The sequence below is a fragment of the Mauremys mutica genome, chromosome 4, assembly GCF_020497125.1.
Source record: "Mauremys mutica isolate MM-2020 ecotype Southern chromosome 4, ASM2049712v1, whole genome shotgun sequence".
NCBI classification, from domain to species: domain Eukaryota; kingdom Metazoa; phylum Chordata; order Testudines; family Geoemydidae; genus Mauremys; species Mauremys mutica.
The window spans coordinates 95,815,073-95,834,991 of record NC_059075.1 but is presented as its reverse complement, the minus strand read 5'-3'; the positions used below and the strand labels follow the sequence as shown (position 1 = coordinate 95,834,991).

At 42.5% G+C, this 19,919-nt stretch overlaps 1 protein-coding gene across 1 annotated transcript in view; it reads left to right on the top strand.

Annotated features, from left to right (window-relative positions):
- Positions 1-19,919, top strand: part of MICAL2 (microtubule associated monooxygenase, calponin and LIM domain containing 2) — a 189,375-nt gene that overhangs the window by 143,986 nt on the left and 25,470 nt on the right. Inside the window, exons 22-25 of the mRNA XM_045014371.1 lie at positions 381-553; positions 5,006-5,080; positions 12,529-12,626; positions 14,491-15,862. Of these exons, the coding sequence (XP_044870306.1) occupies positions 381-553; positions 5,006-5,080; positions 12,529-12,626; positions 14,491-15,862 (1,718 nt within the window). The remainder of the gene's footprint in view (positions 1-380; positions 554-5,005; positions 5,081-12,528; positions 12,627-14,490; positions 15,863-19,919) is intronic.

Here is a 19,919-nt window from a genome sequence, read left to right as displayed (position 1 = left end):
TTTCCCTCTCTTCGTTTAACAGCAGACTTGTAGGAAGACACACACAACTTCTTCAGGACAAAGAAGACCCACTATAATTCAGAAGGGGACTCTGACTCTCAGCAGCATGATTTCAGGCTTTGAATATAATTGTCCATGGCTATCATGGTCTTAATCAGAGTTATAAAACTATTGGGACTATTGCAGTTTTCAGCACATTGTATTATCAGCAAATTACATTCCCGGAGCAAAAAATAAATGGGATGGAGGCCAGCTGTAAAAAGTCACATTATATCACACACTTTGCTGTCAGGATTTATTGCATTAAAGGTGATGCTTGTAATTAAATCCATAGCATGTGTTTTCTAAAATGTTTGACTTACTTTATTTTATATTTTTAGTTCAGAGCTGGAATCTGATTTTTATGGTGACTCATCGAACTCTGAAATTAGTGAAGGACAGATCTCATTGCCTGAGCCTGTGTCCTATACAAACCCCATAAGAGAGCGTGCATCGCTGACCACCACTTCTGTGAAGAAAGAGGAGTGCCGTGAAAAGTCCAAAGCTGCCGATGGTAAGTGAATCCACTGTAAATAAACTAACCCAAACCAGTCATGCTCCAGCTACTTAGCCTGTTTGCTGTTTCTGAGGGTGTTGTCAAAGCAGATAGGATCTTATTGGTATTATCAGTGATGCAGTAAGTTTATAACCTATAAATACTATCTTAATTCTTTGGAAGACTTCTTGTGACGGTTCACTGCCTCTAGATACTGTAACAGGATCCAGCAAAATCCTCTTTTCCCTCTTTACATATTGTTTCAATCAAATAACTAAACCCCTATGAACCAGCAGTGTGAACGTAGGCTCACATAATGAAGGAACTGTTCAGTCCAGGGCACTGCAGAATTCTTAATTCTGATCTTGATTCTAAATAGTGTCGTGAGAGTTTGCACAACAATTAGGGTTGCCAGTTTTGGTTGGACGTATTCCTGGAGGTTTCGTCAAGTGACATCTTTAATTAAAGATTTATCTTTAATACCTGGAAACTCCAGGACAATCCTAGACTGTTGCAACATTAACAACAATAGGAGTGATCTTATCTACCCTAGAGGGCTCTACAGAAACAGACAACAATGCCTTGGTATCAGGGTACCTAAAGCAGTTCTGTCCACATGCTTAACTCATGAGATGAATCCTTTCCTTGTGACACAATGTCGATAGAGGCCCATACAATACATGCTGTGTAGCCTAGGCATAGCAGGGCTGAGTCAGAGTACTTACGGGAAGCACTGAGGGTGCTCAGTTTAATTTATTTCTAGATCTGTGACTGATTAGGAGTTTTTCTCCATTGAAAATATAATGGGGGAAAGGTTGTAACCAGAGCAAAGGTGATTAGACACTCAGGAGCTGTATACATAGGCAGTTCTATCTGGAGCCAGAGTTAAAGGAGAAATTCAGAACTGGAACTGGTTTAATAATTTAAACTCAACTGTCTATGAAGAGCTGTTGCCAACTAGCAGAGGCTATATCATATTGTGTGGTTCAGTCATAACAATCTGAGGCCTTGAAAAATCCTTTGTGGGTCATGGCAGAAGAAAGAGGCTTGGCCAGGGTTTTGTTCTGTGTTTGCAACCTGGAAGGGTTAACACTAGAATCTGGAGGGCGCTTTTCAAGGACTTGTGGCAGAACAAGAACAGAGGTAGATAAATCTCCATTGCTGCACCATTTCCACCTACCAGCAATAGGAAAAGAACTGGAGCAGCCTCTAGCAAGTCTTGGAAGAGGAATACGGTCCTGCTTTTAAAGGGAAGTTCAAACCCCATCCCCCTACTCTTAACACAAGGAAGCCAAGTGCAGCCAGTCTGAAATATGTGTAACCCCCCAACTTCTCCAAGCTCATTATCAGAAGCAAGCTCCTCACAGACCAGGACCCACCAACTCAAAACTGCACCAGGCCCTGCCAGAACAACAGATGCAAAACCTACTTATATATCTCCACCGTTACGATGATCAACACCCCCCACAACACACCTTTCAAGATCCATGAATCCTACACATGCCTATTACAATGTGTAGGCATTGTACTAAATGCCACAATAACAGGTGAAATCAGAGAATCACTACACTGTCGAATGAACTCTCATAGGAAAATGATAAAAGACAAAAACACCTGTGGGTGAACACTTTTCATAGAGCGATTGCTCTATATCTGACCTATCAGGCCTCATCCTCCAAGGAAACCTGCACAAACTTCCAAAAGACGAGCTTGGGAGCTTAAATTCATTACTCTGCTAGACACTAAAATCATGGACTGAAACAGACACTGGATTTATGGCTGCTTATTACAATCTGTAACCCACTAACCCCCTCTTTTTGCTCTATGACTTTAGAGGGGTTAACAGGTCACCCCACCCTGAATGATCCCTTACAATATGTGCTAAACTATTTATGCTAAACAACCTGTTCCACCTTGCATTTTGCTGTGATGCTCGGAGTATCTTTGTCAGACCTCAAGAACAAGCTCTGTGTAGCTTGAAAGCTTGTCTCTCTCTCTCACCCACCTTGTCTCAGCTTGAAATATCTGCAATTAATGACATAGAACCCTTGGCTGCAGCATAAATATGGGATGTGGAGGAGATGGAGCAAGAAAATGATTCAGCAGGTGTTTTTTCATTTGCAGATTAGATGATGCAGGCGGGAACCAATAACTTGTTTAGCTGCAGTGGCTGGATAGTAATCAGGATGGATTTGGGATGAGTGAAACTTTTCTGCTGGGCTAGGGGAAGAAAACAGACAGAGATAATGTTGAATAGGTACATAAATTGTTAGAGGGAAAAATAAAAGAAACCCATCGTTTAAGATTAAAGAAGGTAGGAAAGAAGGATGGTATTAGAGTAAACAAACCAGAGCACAAAACAGGAATGAAAGAGAGAGAGTGCCAAAATGTCAGGAAGCTTTTGCTGTTTCTAACCTCCTATTCTGTGTCTCCCCCAAGAACACCTTTCTACCAAAGGTCCCAGGGATAACCACCAGACACTACTGAACTAGCCCCATTACTGTGTGGACCAGATATTTACCATTGCAAAGGCCTGGTTTTGCTATTTTTACCTGGATTTAACACGGTCTGACCTCTGTGCAGACTGTATTGTAACCAGATTTATGAAGCTGCTTTTACTTTAGGCCTAGTCTGTACTTTGTGTGTTCAGTTTCTAAAGGTTGTTAGAAGAGGATAAAATCTGCCAACGCTCCTGGATGTCATAATGTTGTTTCAACTTAATTTGTATATTTAAAATATGTGGATACGTTAAACACAATAGTGTTCCTGGAATTCTTAACAGATTTTACTTTTAAATAGGAGCACTTTATAGTTTGTAATTGGCTGGGTTCTTTAATTTCCCCCCTCTGTCCACCCCCACTCCCCACCCCTGCTTCACTGTGTTCCAAGCTTCTGCTGCCTTTAATGGGAGGTTGCGGAGAGGAATACCATGTAGCATTAACTCCTCTCACTATTCCTTCGTGTGAGGGGACAGTGCCAGCACGTGACATAGTGGCAGTGAACTCTCAGGGAAGTAATTTGGTTTAAAAAAAAAAAAGGCATGCTTAATACAAAAGGCAAAGAATCTTGCATATCTTGTTAATTAGCTCTTTATTAAAAGAGTTCCTTGTTTAGTGCAACAATGAATCACAACACATGCCCACCAGAACATGTCCACATGTAATATAATGAGGGCAGTCCTCTCTCCCACTCCATTCTATCCAAACTACTGCTTCTAAAGTCATCTTCCTCTCTAGTCTATATCTGACCCATCAGTCTTCATGTTCAGTGGAAACAGCACTTTTAAAAGACGAGCCTGGGAGCTAAAACTCATAACTTTGCTTGACACTAAAAATCAGGGACTGAATAGAGACACTGGTTTTATGACTTATTAGAACAACCTGTAACCCACAAACCCCCTCTTTTTGTCCTACGACTGCAGAGGGGTCAACAGGCCACTCTACCATGAATGGTCCTCATATACAAGGTACTACATACTGTCACCCCCACCTGCATCTTTGCCCTCTGTCACCCCAATTTTCTCTTTCCCTTTGTTGCCTTCTTCCCCAATATGCTTGAGGTTTCGTTCCTGCTCTCTCGTTCTCTGTGTAGCTACAAGGTGAAGCCAACATTCCTTCTGGGATAAGCTGTCCGAAATTAAGTTTACTGCATTTTGTGTATCCCTATGCAAAGGTTAAATACTTTTTAAAAAATAAGCCACTGTTTGGACGCTGGGCTTTTTTCTTTGGTGGTTAATATACCAGCACATGAGTAAGAGAAACAGTGACCATGAACTATGCAATACAAATGGGCTTCTGTGATGTAAACAATTTGGTAAAAATTAACTGTAACGTGAAGGAGAATGCAAATAAAATAGCTTTAAGGATCGGCTTTGTGGTTAGCACTTGTTGGTGAGTGTTGCCCTCTATTGGCAAAAGTCTGCATTTTTTTAAACGCAGCTGCTTGCACACCAGCTGCTCAGAGCAACTGGTTAAAAATCAGGCCTAATGATTTTACAGAGCAAAAAATGTCATGTAACAAGTCCCATTACCTTACAATAGTGAGAATTATTTTCTCAGTGGTTCAGCATTAGGACACACTGATGGATGCACATCTGACACAGTACATGAGCCAGTAGGAATAAATAGTACTCATGGGAGGGAAGGAGGAAGGGCTGAGACAGTAACTACCCCTCAGTTTACTTTTCACCGAGGTCTCTGCCTGGGGTAGGATTTTACTCACCAAAACAACAGCAGGAGGCAGGTGCAGGGTGGAGGTGATTTGGAGGGCAGAAGCAGCAGGGCTCCAGAGAAGAGGGGGAATATGCACTATGTACTCGGTCTGCTTCTTTCAGAATAAAAGAATTACAACGTTCTGTACTGGCATTATGAGACTCTTACCATGTTTCAACTAGTTTTATACAAGGTCTAGTTTTGTAATAACTCTATTTGCTTAGCTTGTTAACAATGTCTCTTTCCTATTTCTCTGAAGCACTACAAAGAGCCAATAGTTTCCACTCCTCTACACTGAATAAATACCAGAATTGGAGAAGAAAAATTCAAACTAGTAAGTAAAGAATTAGAATCAATTGAATTTTCTATTTGTTCTGTAGCCTTTGGTTGTATTCCTCTTACTCAAAGGCCTGTTTAGTTACCTTTTATGGTAGGAACTGGGTTAAAGTTGTATGTATTTGAGCCTTTCCTAGTAATAAAGGAGGAAATGGAGATTTTTATATTTTCTGGGGTTTTAAACAGACTCCCATCTTGGGTGATTGTTTCCTAGATAGTGGATTATTCTACTGAACAATGTACTTTGTCATGCTGTACAGTATGTATTATGACTCATTCTTTTACAATTCCAGTACTCAAAGGATCAGTCATTTAAATTTATATAGTCTGGACTCTGGACTTAGCTGTATGTATAGTCTAAATGCTTGTATGAGGGAAGCTCAGTGACCATTGTACAATCCCCTTTGAAGTTACATAATTACGATTTAAGGCTGTGTTTTGTGTGTGTTGGTCTCCTTAGTCCACAGCCTCTCATGATTTACACAGATGAAGTAGAAAAAGAAGGTTTTAAGATGTAAGAGGTTTTAAGGCTTCTGGCTCAGAAGCAGTTTGGTGAAACAAGGCTGCACAGCATCACCTCAGACTAGGGAAGGCCATGATGAATCGACATAGATACAGTTGGGATTTGGAAGTGTGGCGTGAGCAGAGCATTAGGAAATGGATAGGAAACCACTGGAGGTGAGTGGTGGTGGTGGTGATATGTTCCTATGGTGTGGCTGCAGCACTCGATCAGAGGATTAGGAAAACCAAGGAAGAGGGGTTTGAAGAAGTATTTCAGCATAGACAGGGTGAAGGTAGGTAAGAGTAAGTTCTAGCTATAACCCAAAGGTAGCCATAAGGCAGACATACGGAGGAAAGAAATGATGAGGCTGGATGATTGTGTTTGGGATCAGGAATATGCACAAGTGTAAATGTATTTGCTCTTGTCACGTTGTTTTATGGCAAGTGAATCAGTAACAAATTGAATGAAATGAAACAAATGTTAGAGCTCAATCCTGCCAGGAGCTGAGCATCTCCTGGAAGAGCTGAGAGCCTTCAGCTCCCAATTAAATTCACTGGGCAGAGTTCCAGCACAAGGTCTGTGCAATACTCAAGACTCACATGAGCACTATTTTGAGAGCGTAAGTGGCACATATGTCCATTGTGCTAACCCTTCGCACAGGAGAGAATTTCACTCAAACTGGAAGATATTTAGTGAGTGAAACAGGGATAAGGGGTTCTGTTATAACTGATTTTAAGGGATAAGATAAGAACAGTCATACTAGGTCACACCAAAGGTCCATCTAGCCCAGTATTGTGTCTTCTGACAGTGGCCAGTGCCAGGTGCTTCAGACAGGTCCGCCCAGGTGGGGGGGCCAAGTTGGGCAATTTGCCCCAGGCCCTGGGCCCCGCAAGGGCCCCCACGAGAATATAGTATTCTATAATATTGCAACTTTTCTTATAGAAGGGGCCCCCGAAATTGCTTTGCCCCAGGCCCCCTGAATCCTCTGGGCGGCCCTGGCTTCAGAGGGAATGAACAGAACAGGTAATCATCCAGTGATGGTTTACATTGTTCTGTATTATTGTATGCTCCATCATTCAGATCATTTTATCTCTTGCTTTTGTTTCTTTGTTATAAGTATTTTATGGAACTTAGTTGTGGGTTTTTGTGGTTTGACTTATTAACTGTCTGTAATACAAAAGAAATGATATTTAAAAAAAAGTATTAGCACAAACACGTCACAGATATGATCTCAGTTATATCACTGAGTAAAATGACACGTTGTAATGCTTTCCAGCAACAAGTACTTGCAATAACTTGTAATTCTCCAAACAAGAAGATTCCCTCCCCCTACACTTACGGGTGCAAATACACTGGTGCACTCAACTAGATGGCAGCGGCTCCACGGCTACCTAATTATTTCTGTGCTCTTGTTTAGGCTCCCAGTGGGTTCTATACTTTTGAGCACCACCTGGTGAAATTATCCCCAGGCACACAGGTGTAGCATTCCCAGTTAGATGGGAAGCATTGCATATTTTACAGCATATCCTTTTGATAGCTAGTTAATGTAACCAAAGGAAGGAATAGTGCACCAGCAGAGGAGCAAGGGAGAAGGGTACTACCTTGTCTGCCCCCAAAATAATTTCATTTAAGGGAGTCTGATCCACTGACTTTAATGGAGGTTGAATCAGGCCTGGATTAAATCCCAAGCAACACTAGTGGCAAGAGGATTAATAATATTGTAATTCTTCTAGGATCCAGTTCTGAATCAAATGATTCATCTTCTCCTATCAGTTAGTGAGCTTCCCCTTTTCTGCAACTAGTCTGCAGTGTGTGAGGCATCTTCCGTTACCTGCCTAGATCAATAATATTGGCACTGGAGTTTTGGTCTGTTTATGAGAGGCATCATGACCGAGCTTTAGCAATAATTATAAATCAGCTTGAGTCTACCTACTTTCCCAAACTACTGAAGGAGACATTCTTGCCACAGGCAGGAAATCAGTTAGACCTGGATTTTAGTGAGACAAGGTAGGTGAGGTAATATGTTTTACTGGACCGACTTCTGTTAGTGAGACCAACTTCTGCTTAAGCATCAAAGCCTTATCCAGCCATGGGAAAAGGCCTGGCTTCAGTGTGTGATGATGGTAGCACTTTCTGCTTTTAGCTGACCCCCTTCCTAGATGTGGAGGTTAGTGCTACCCCTCCCATTAGTACTCAAATGCTTGTTGCCTTCAGAGAATTAATAAAAACAAGTTATAAACCAAGTACAATCCCTGTTTCCCCTTAGAAGTCAGTATCCGGGCACGCTTGTGCCCCACTGGCAAACCAGAATCTTTGGCTTGGGATCAGAAACATGCTTTTGAAAATTAGTAAGAAGCTTTCCTAGAAATATTCTTGTGATTCTTACATCACATGTCTACCAGCCAGACTGAAGGATGGATCTATCCCAGGGGTGGGCAAACTTTTAGGCCTGAAGGCCGCATTGGGTTTCTAAAATTGTATGGAGGACCGGTTAGTGGAGGCTGTGTCTCCCTAAACAGCCAGGCGTGGCTCGGCCCCAACCCCGCCACCTATCCGACCCCTCCTGCTCCTCACCTTCTGACAGCCCCCCCAGAACTCCTGCCCCATCCAACCCTCCCTGTCCCCTGACTGACCCCCCGCCACCCCATCCGACCCCCTATCTCATTCCTGACTGCCCCCTGGGACCCCTTCCCCCATTCAACCCCCCCTGTTCCCTGCCCTCTGACCACCTCGACCACTATCCACAGCCCCGCCCCTGACCACCACCTGGGAACTCCCCTGCCCTCTATTCCTCCCCCCCCTCCCCCGGCATCCCCTTACCGCGCTGCCTGGAGCACCGGTGGCTGGCAGCGCTACAGCCACACCACCCGGCTGGAGCCAGCCACGCCACCGCGCAGCACAGAGCACCGGGTCAGGCCAGGCTCTGCAGTGGCACTGCCCCAGGAGCTCACAGCCCCGCCGCTCAGAGCATTGTGCTGGCGGCGGAGTGAGCTGAGGCTGCGGGGGAGGGAGGTCTGCAGGGGAGGGGCTGGGGGTTAGCCTCCTGGCAGGGCCGATAAGGCCAGGGGGGAAAGCCAGTACAAATTACTGGGGCCTGGCAGTCCAGAAGGGGGGCCAGGGCTTGGCTTCGTTGGTCCTGTTTAGCTGGTCTGCCCTTGCTGGGGGGGCCTGAACAATTTTTTTCACCAGGGCCCGAACCCACTCTCAGCGGCCCTGCTCCTGGGGCAGGAGCTCAGGGGCCAGGCAGGAGGGTCCGTAGGCCGGATGTGGCCCGCGGGCCGTAGTTTGCCCACCTCTGATTATCCTCTCCCCTGTACCCCAGCCTCAGATTATAGTTCCAATTAGATAGCTCCAGATATCTAAATATGGGAGTGTTGAAAAAACCTGAACAATAAATAGTAATTAATCTGGCAGTCACTGGAAAGTGAACAAGTGGGAACAGCTGGCCCTCATTCATAACCTGCCAGATGTAGAGGAATCTGGTTCTCCACCCATGGAATAGCTTGCAAATCCCAGGAGAGTAAACTATCAGAATATTTCATGGTTGTGATAGGATAATCCCACCAAACAGGGGAGGTTAACAAATTGAAACATATTCTAGTTCTCCAAAGAAAGATTCGTGACAAATGAATCACCAGCCCCTCCAGGGGGAAATTCAACAAGGCAACCATCAGATCTTCAGTGGACCTTTCAATTCACATTCTAGCCCAGCCTTCCATCTGAACAGATACCTTAGATACCTACGCTAACTAGAAATACTAAGTCCCATTATTGTGAGGGATTCACAAGCTTGTGACAGTTGCCAAGTAGTGACAGTTGAGGCAGGAAAAAGCTTCCATGTCCCAGGTTGATAAGGAAGTTGGGTCCAACTTCTTAAAGAGTATGGACTGGGGCAGGAGGAAGTCTGGCAAAATCAGAGGTAGGATTGCCATAATTTTAAATTTAGATATATAAAGCAATTGTTATAAACTGGTGGAGGTTATCCAAGACCTACTCCCTTCCTAACACTTCCCACATAAATCCTGACTACCTTAAGACTTGGGACTGTCTTTGAAAAACATCCACAAAGAAATTTTTGGATTTATTCATGTTCTGCATCCATAGTTGACTAAAAAGACTTAAAACAAAAACTGGCCTCAGTTGATATTTGGTTTAAAAATCACACAAAAGAAAAATGCTTAATCCAGGTTTTAAAAAAAGAAAAGGAAAAAAGGCCGGGGGGCATTTCTTAATTCCAGCTCATTTTCAGCTTGTTCTCGATAAGCGCATTACCTTCTTAATTAAATTTTTGCCTATTAATTTTGCTTTGCTTTATTAAACCCTCCTGTGTACCTCTGGAAGGAGTCTCTAGAGGGAGCTAAAAGTCTTTTGAAAAGAAGCAGTGTGATTTATGAATTTGTCAAAACTTCAAGTATGCTGCTGCAATGAGCAGCAACATACTGTCAGCATATCTTAAGCACAAAATAAAGGCATTTGTCCCTCTCTAGGAGGAACACTGTGTGACTTCATTTCCTTGTAGAATTTACTAACTGATTACAAGAATTTGTCACTCATCTCAGAAAAATATTAGTCCCCTTTTGAGACTTGTTCCCTAACTATACTTTGCTCATAAATTACTTAAAATATATAGTCTAAAAAGCCTATTTCAGATGGCCTCAAAGATCCAATGCAGGGAATTGCCCTTCTAAATCTTTAGACTTCTGTCTTTCAGCATTGTGGATTTCCACACTTTTAACGTGTGATGTCTAAATCAACAAATTTCAATTTTACCACCTGAAGAATCTGGCTATATCCTAAGAGTTAAAGGGTCCTAGTTTGAAGGCTACTTGAACATAGTTATATCCACACAGAATCCACTGAATTCTGGGGGAGTCCAGGTGGGAGAACTTTACAGTGGGGTGTAGCTATGTAGGATCCAGGGCCTTAGGGTCTAAGCCTATGACCTGTACTCTGCATTACAGTAGACCCTGTTGAAAGAACTGGATTTCCTCCAGTGCACTGAGCTGTAATACTTACATATGTTAATAAATGCCCCCATGTACTCTAAGCTGTACAGACATGAATATTTTCTTCATTCATAAGTCTGTTGGCAAACCTAATTCCATATTCTGCTGTTCGACTTCTGTGATCTGAGGATCCATATTTCAATAAACATCTCTTGGGTTGCAGAGAACAAAAACATTTTCCCTCATTACACATTAAATAAAAGGCCCTTTGACAGCTGCTGCTTCCGTCCCCTGCTGTGATTAATTGGCACCTCCCGGAGCAGTGCTCATCCTCTCAGTCAAGGAGGGGAAGAGCTGCCCCTGGATTTGTCTGAGCAGAACCACAGGCTCAGTGAGAAATAGTAGTGTAGCGATGGGTTCTTTCAGTGTCCCGTGAGTGTTGGAGGGAAAATGGGCATTCTAAATCTTCTCTTCTACCCAACAAAACATTCTCCCCAGTCATCTGTCCTGTAATTTGTTCCTTGCTGTTGGCAGGTCTGAGTTTATGTAGTTGTACCAAAGGAACCTCACACCACCAGAAGGGTACTTTCAAAGTATCAGAATCATAACAGTCTTTTCCAAAGAATAAACAAGAGCAACAGCATTGGATATAAGTGTTTCAGAAACTTTATCAGAAACATCACAGACACAGGATCAATATGTATGCAGCTGTGATGAACTAAAACAAATGAGGAAATCGGAATTATTTGTATTAGAGTAATGCATAGAGGCCACAATTAGATCAAAGGCTCATGAGTATGAACAGTAGAAGGAAGCCCATGCCCCAGGGAGATTATCATCATTTATTATTTGTTCTGATGGAGGATAATATATTTTGCAGAGGATTACGGGGAGTATGTTGTGAGGGGCACACTGGAAGAAAGAACAAAAGTGCTAGTTTGAAAACATCAAAAGTGAGCAATGGAGGCTAGCATTATGGGCTGATTGACTATCGAGACATTCACTGCCACCTCCAATGAGAGAGAATAGGGTGGGGATAAGTTGGAAGGGGCCTTGAAAGTAAAGACAAATAGCTTATGTTTGATGTGATGATCTTAATGGAAAACTGATGGATTATCCTGATCCACATTATACATCCCTTATTTGAAGCTTTGCCCTTATACGGTGTACTAGTGGCTCCTAGTAGTGCCACTATGTTTAAGATTGCACCAGCATTTGCATTATACTTTTATTTTATCCAGCTATAAAAATACTTTCCAAGCTAAAACTTGGCATGTAATTTCTTAGCACTCTCTCTCTGTGTAATATATCTTTTTTTTGTGTGCCAAAAATAGGTTTATTAGGCTGCATTTTGTACACTTGCAAATATTAAAGTCCACAGTGAGGTTGCTATCCTGCTACTGACTGCATGCAGGCACAAACAACTGGCATGCAATTTCTTTCCCCATGTCTAATTTGCCCATACTTGCTGATTCAGGGTCTTAAACAATCCAGAGTAGCCATTCAGTGTGTTGTACTATTGATTGGCTGATAATAGGGACTGTGGGGTCGTTTTTAGCCTTACCTTCCAACCATACTTCTCAATTCTTCCTCGTTACGATGGACATGCCTCATTTAAGGCATGCATTTTCCTCCACCTCACAGAGCTCTTGTCCTACGTGTTCAAAAGTGACGAGTGATTTTTGGGTACCTCAATTTTTAGGGTGCTTCAAGGTGTCAAAGAAGTGCTGATTTTTTTCAGAAATGATGAGCCTTTCAGATGTTTTAAGTTGAGCAATGAAGAACTGAGGGCCACTTTTTGAAAATTTAGATACAGAGAGTGTGTATGCTCCTCTGCGCCTACATGCATGTGCACACAGCGTGGGTATATAAACGTTGCCATTTAGATGCAGTCTTTGGGGAATCTTGGACTTCATCTTACTGCAGTTCTTTGACCTAAATAAAACTCGCAATTAAAGTAGTTTGAGCAAAATGTACAATCTTGTTTTCCTTTGGCAGATTTCCCTCTACTGTACAGCAAGAGAGTTGGGCTTCATTCACAGGAGAGCTCTGCCAGATCTCAGAGTGCTCTTGATGATGATGTTTCTCAATCACAGGTATGAAGGAAAACTCTTGGTAAAATAGTGGTAACACAACAGTTATGTCTCTCTCTCTCTCTCTAAGATACTTCTATGGCTCCCATTACTGTGCTATCTGAGCACCTCAGTCTTTTAAACACGCTTTTTCTCTGAGCACCCCTGCGGGCACCCATTTTACAGGTGGTGAACTGAGGCACAGAGAGGCTAAGGGTAATTTTTTTCAAAAGCACACGAGGGAATGTCTACACAGCATTTTGGATTGAGCCTCCCAGCCTGGGTCGATTGACTCAGTCTGGCAGGGCTTGAACAAGTGCTCCCAAAACAGCTGTGTAAAAAGTGATTTGAATTGGTAGTTTTGGGCTGGAGCTTCGGGTCAGTGTCTGAGTCTATTGATCTGGGCTGGGAGGCTCACTCCAAAATGCTGTGTAGATAAAACCTAAGTGATTTGGGCACTTAAGTCAGATTCTTTCAATGGGACTTGGGTGCCTAAATTAGTCACTTATGAAAAATTTGCCATATGCAACTTGCCCGAGGTCATACAGGTAGTCTGTAGTACAGCAGGGACTTGAATCCATGTCTCCCAAGTCCTAGGTTAGTGTCCTAACCACTGGACTATTAGTTAAACATGATTTAAAACAATACTTTACTTCAAGGCTTTGTCATAAGATTTAGAGCCTTCCATATCTATGGCACTAGTTCAAACCCAGTCCAGGACAGTAGGGACAGGAACTGAGCACCGCCTGGGGGCTGATCAGTAAAATGCTTTTGTGATCTTATTTCAGATAACAGCAGAAACGTCTCCACATTATAAACCTGTACTGCCATAACTGGTACTAACTGTCATTCTTGTTAGAAGTCTGAGCAGAGTGGATTGAATGGGCATATTTATTTATTGGCATTTCTAGGGCATTCATCACTGTAATATCTGAGATCCTCACAAATGTTATTTTAGGCATCAAAACACTACTGTGAGTCCGGTAATAATTATTATTGCTCCCATTTTACAGATGGGAAAATGAGGCACAGGAAAGATTAATGACTTGCCCAAACTCACATGGGACTGAGGTGGGAATAGAAACCCAGATCTCCTGACTATCCAGTCCTGTGCCTTAACCACAAGGAACATCTTTCCTCCTCAAAGCATGGAGAATGACATTCTTCACTTCTAAAAGGAAACCTCCAGGTTAGGGGTTGGGCACATTGGCTGGACAATGTAGTAGTCTTGCAATGGTACTGCCTGAATTGCAGGTACAGTGAAGGCTTCAGTATCCAGAACTGTAACTGACACAATTTGTATGTCCATTTAATAGTGTGTAAATCTATCATCTTGCATTTCCCATTTGTTGTTGGGTTGCTTCAGTCATTCCTGGCTGCACTACACAAAAAAAACAGTGCAATATTTCTGAAGCAGCCAGATAAAAGCTGTGCTACAGTGTTCTCTGTTTGCTTTAAACTGTGCAGCTGAAATATACAGAAGAAGAGGGTAGGTCATCTTTTGTTTATAGTCCTTTAGTCTGGAGAGATTCTTTCCAAGAAAAATATTGAAGGAAGGACTACTTAAGAAAGTAAAGTTAGCATCCACTCTCAGTATAGGTTAACTTTAGGCCAATTTAGAGTACCAATTTACAATGCTATTCTCAATCCTAGATTACAAAAATATAGCACTTGGGAAAGGGAAAAGAGCAGACAGTGTTTCTTCTTACTAGATGGGTTTTTGTGTGTGCATGAGTATGTGTGTGCGCATGCACACATGTACCTGTACACATTCAGCTTTATTTGGGACAGTATATTTTGGTATGATTTATTTTAAAATTCTGCATAAATAAAAATTATTAGCTATATTTTCTACCACTTAAATAACCACTTCATACACTCCATACAGTTGACATCTCAAAGCAAACCACCAGAAATTGCAAGAGGACTTTTCAAACCCTACATCCCAGTGTTTCAAAGAAAGCCAAAAGCCAAAGAGACACCTGAAGAAATCCGCCAATATGTGCCCCATCACCCACTTCAGAACAGTACTACTGGATCTCCATTGATGCATTCTGGAAATGTTACTTCAGTTGCTAATGTATATAAGCATAGAGATGAAAATGCTAACAATGAGGAATATAATGTAGGTAACTTGAATGAGAGTGAAGAATGTACCACCAGAACAGGAGCCTTCAATAGAAAAAATATAGATTTTTCCTCTCTAGACACAGAAAAAAAAGATGAAAGAAATCCAAGACAGCTGAAAGTACAGCCTGACCTAGAAATAAATGAAATAAAAAAACAGATAAGAAACAAATTAATGCTTGGTGCAGAGCAGCAATCCAAATTACTTGATTTGAACAATGCAGATCTAGGTGGAAAAAAACCAGAACATCAAAGCCAAAGAATGCTGGAAATTTCAGAATGGAAGGATGCTCATGGTAATATGGGAAAAAACATATTCAAGCAATCCAGTCTTTCTGTACTTCTTCCATTTGCAAATGATGCTTTGCCAACTTTATCAGCAGACACAAAAGATATTCCAAAGAGTCCAGACAGTTCTGTAGAAGAACATCTGTCTAGCCAACCGAAATCACCATTGAGACTAATTGCCAGTGCAATAAAGAGATCCATTCTAGAACCTCTTGTGTCTCATCCAGAAAGCATGAAAAAGAGCCCAGACAGTAAAGCCAACCCTACTTCAGAACACACCTTTTTCAATTCCCCTAATACGTCTGGTTGCTCTGTACATTTAAGGAACAGTAACGGTAATAGAGAACATGACGTGCAGCCACAAGAATCTAATAGACTGGAAACGAGAAGCTCAGTCACAAACCCACCTAGTCTTTCCTGTAGTCTTGAAGAGAAATCTTCATGTGATTCCACAGAGGTATTGTTTCCGGTTTACAGTTTGCACACAGGTCCTTCCAAAGCTGCTGTTACGCCTGAAAATTCATCTGGTGCAAAGACGGAGGATGTACCCAGTCTCCTAGAAAACTTTACTCTTAAAGAAACTCCACAGAGGGCTTCCACTGATGACTTATGTATTTGTAACCAGAAGAACCTTCTTTTTTCATCTCTAAGTCTCAAGAACAAAACTTCCGAGGACATCCTTGGAAATCCTGCACAAATGAATGATATCTGTGCGCTCTTTAGTAACTTGAGGAATAAAGTCAATGAAAGGGAAAAGAACGATTCCTTAAAGTCATCTATGTCCTTCATTAACAACCTTTCCCCAGAAAAAGTGCTAAATAATCCTTCCACTGATGAGGACTCAGGTAAATAGGATTGTTTATTTTAAATAATACAATTTTTTAAATTTAATATACATATGCATTAATTATTGTAAACAATTTCTTTGCCTTTTATTTTTGGTGTGTTTATTTTGAAGTTATGCTATTTAAGAAAAATTTAAGAAACGTTAATTTTAATTAAGAATATTGATTAAAACTTGGAAGGTTATTGAAGCATTTAACAGGAGAAAAACATACTGTTAACCAAGGATCAGAGGTCCAGGCTCAAGTCTGGTTCTCTGCTTCTTTGGGTTCAGACATGACTGTGATAAGCGCAATGTAAATACTGAGATAGAAAGGCAGATGGGATGGAAAATTCTGTAGAGGCTACCTGAGGAGTAATGATTGCCATGATGTTAAATGTTCTGATGGAAGAGGGATAAAGTAGGCAAAGTTAAAAGCCTAGGAGAGGAGGGAAGAAGACCCCACTGTGGGAAAGAGGGAAAATACCAGTTATTTATGTGAACTCATGGCCTGACTGATATTGCTATTGAATGATGTCAACCAGTTAAGAACATAGGAATTTCCATACTGGACCAGACTTATGGTCTATTTAGTCCAGTATCTTGTCCATGACAGTGGCTGGCACCAAACACTTCAGGAAAAGATATAAAAACCTCACAGAGGATAATTATGAGGTAATCTGCCTATAGAGGAAGCTTTTTTCTAATCCTCAACCTCATTTGTCTTTTGCCCTGAGAATGAAAGCTCGAGTTCCATAAGTATATTGTATGTTGTGTATAAAGCATTGGCTCTTATTAGTGTTAAAGTTTTTGCTTTTCAATGTTATTTATGTCCCTCTATTCTTGTGGTATGAGAGAAGGTAAACATTAGCACCTGATTAACTGTCTTTACCCCATTCATTATTTTGCTACTCTAGTCACTGATTATGAATAAGGCTATGGTTTTGTCACGAAGGTCACTGAATCTATGACTTACAAAGACCTCCGTGACTTCAGCCCTGGGAGCTGCAGGGTCTCGCTGCCTCCCGCAGCGACAGGGAGCTGTAAGGTACCCACCCCCGGCTTGAGGCAGTAGGCCCCCAAGCTCTCAGCCACCATGGGCAGCAGGAGTACCTTGCAGCTCCTGGCTGTTGCAGCAGATGAGGGATCCCCGCAGCTCCCTGCCATGGGACAAGGGGATCCTGGCCACACCATGCCACGGGGCAAAGGGACCCTGGAGCTCTGGGCCCCCAGCTGCTGCACAGCTGCATAGTCCCTTCCCATTTTATCATGGATATTTTTAGTAAAAGTCAGGGACAGGTCATGGGCTTCTGTGAACTTTTCTTTATTGCCCATGACCTGTCTGTGACTTTTACTAAACATATCCATGACAAAATCTTAGCCTTAATTATGAACAACCATTCTTTTTTGGGAAGCAACTTAGTTACTCTGCTGCTGCAAGGAACCCTCACAATCCAAGTAAATGCTAATAAGAAGGAAATTGGAATACATATCGGTGGCAGAGAGAGATTAATATGAATGGAGTCTGTGAAAGTTTGAATGCTTTAGGGCCTGATCTCATGAGTTGCTGAGCACGCATTGCTCCTGTGGAAGACAGTAGACTAGAGAGCACTCAGCACCTTGCAGAACTGAGGCCTTACATTACCAAACATTATAACCCACTGCTTAGGAGAACAGTAAGTAGTACATCCTTGCATGGATCAATGAGGTGAAGGGCAATTGATGCTTTAATGCCTGTGACCCTTTGAGTAGGAACAAATCTCTGAATGCTGAAATGTTACATCATTACAACATGCTGTTATAACTGATTTAAACATATCCATTGTGAGAAATGACTCTGAACTTACATGCGTGGATCAGAGAAATTGGTGTGAAAAATGGAAAAAACAATTAATTTTTAAATAAAACACTGATTTGTTTAATTGTGCTTGTAATAATGGCCTCATTAGGATCCAGAAACTTGGTGGTGACATTGCATTTCACTGCTGTTCAAAGAGACAAAGGTTCAGCTGTAGGTTTGAAGCTGTTGTCACTAAGGCCAGGGAAAGTTGAGCAGCTTGGGAACTTGATGATGCTAGTATTTTGGAAGCTGGGTTAGCTGCATTTCTCTCAGGCTACTGCAGCACGTTCACTTACGTTGTTAGTTTCTTTTAAGTTTCCATCCTCTTCCCACTGTGCTTAGTTAGAAGCAAAATGACTGAGCAGACACCATTTCGACTGGGAGAAATAATAGCATGAGGGAAGGATATGGGAAAGTTCTGACATTATTGCATCAAGACCATGATCTGGAGTGCCTGTTTAGGGAAACTTGCAATATAAATAACCCCAACTTTTCTCAGTCCCCTTTTATTATGGTTCTTGTCCACGTTATCCCCTGCCTTAATGCACTGAGTATTTGGAAATCTTATCTCCAGTGCGACGCTAGTGAATAGCTTTTGAACTTGTGTAGCTTTTACACATCAGGTAACCAGTATGAGAATTGCTTGTCTGCACCTCCCACAATCAAGCCCCTAGTGTAAACCCTTAGAATTCTTCCTATTCAAACTACCCATTGGGATGACTATTGGAACATTCCTTGCAGCAGGGACAGTCCTTATTATAAGCAAAGTTACTTAATAGACCCCTGATGCAAGAAAGCTTTCTGTCAAATTCTTTCCTACCCACTGCACCCATTACACTGAAACAAGACATGTTTACCTCACACAGGCCTCATTTATAAGTCCCTAAGGAGGAAAGGGTATTCATGGATGTAACGGAGCGCATTCCCCTCTTGTGAGCGCCCCCTTGGCCGAGTGCGCAAGCCTGCACACATGCTCGTTCTCTGAGGATAAAGCAGCACCCCAGGGCTCCCTCCCTGGAGACAATGTCTTCCCCTCTTGGAGCTTCCTGGCTACAGCTCTGTAGTTCAGTTCCTCTTTCGGGGTGCCTCACTCTCCAGGTCGCTTCCCCCCACTGGCTAGTGGGGGTGGGGAAGGGACACGGGCCTGCTGGTTTCTCACCTAAGTGAAGACTCCTGGTGTCGTAACATCCTCTTTGAGTGGGTGGGGGAGACTGGGTCTGCCATCTCCACCAGAGTCTGTTCTAGGGCCCAATGGTGGGCAGCTACATCCAACACCATGGGGTGCTAAGCTGCTACCCCCCCCCATACCCTAGACCACTTCCTACTGCAGTCTCCTTTAGCTTCCCAGAGTAAATCATTTCAGTCAAGGCTCTGACCCCCACACTCAGTCATGTACCTCTACTTGGTGGGTTTGCACAGGTCTGTGTTGTCAGGTCTTAGACAATGAGCTCCTAGGCAGTACTCTCCCCTCCAAGCAGCCACCTGCTCCCTTCCACTGCCTGCCTCTGAACTGCTCTGCTCCCCTTTTGTGCTTCCAGTTTGTGCAGGCTTTGCAGGTGTGGCTGGGCAGAGAGGCCTGGGCCCAGAGCTGTTCCTTAACCCCCTTGCTCCCCAGTGTGGGCTTTACATATCCCATCACATTTGAGCAAATCATTCTATGTGCCTCCATTTGTAAAATGGGAATATTCATAAATACCACAAAGTGCATTAAGATCTATGGGCAAAAAAACTATAGAAATGCTCAATTTTTTCATTGTGCACAGGATCACATATTAAACACATTATCGCCACTAATTGTGATTGAGTATTTTTATTTGGCCTAAATACCTTTCTGGCTTCAGAAGCCCTGATCAAGAACTTTTCCATGAAGGGGCATTGCTAGTTATCAATTAGTTGCCAGGTGTCTCCTAACAATGCTTATACAATGTCCCTTGAATGACTGGACTTTTTACAGGCCATCTAAATTGGTTTCCCAAGCAGAATAAGAGACAGATGCCTGACATTCCAGAATACATAAGGTGACAGGCACTGTTGGAACTATATTATTAATCCATTTTATGTAAGGACACTGACTTCTTCATCCTCTTGTGATTGCCCTTGTCCTAAACCCTTAGGGAAGTGAATGACTCTGCCTCTGTTCCAAAAAGGCAAACAACTCCCAAGTCGGAGTCCCTTGAGAAGGAGACAGGTGCTTTTGTATCACAGAAGGCTATTTATCCTCTAGACCTTATAACACTTC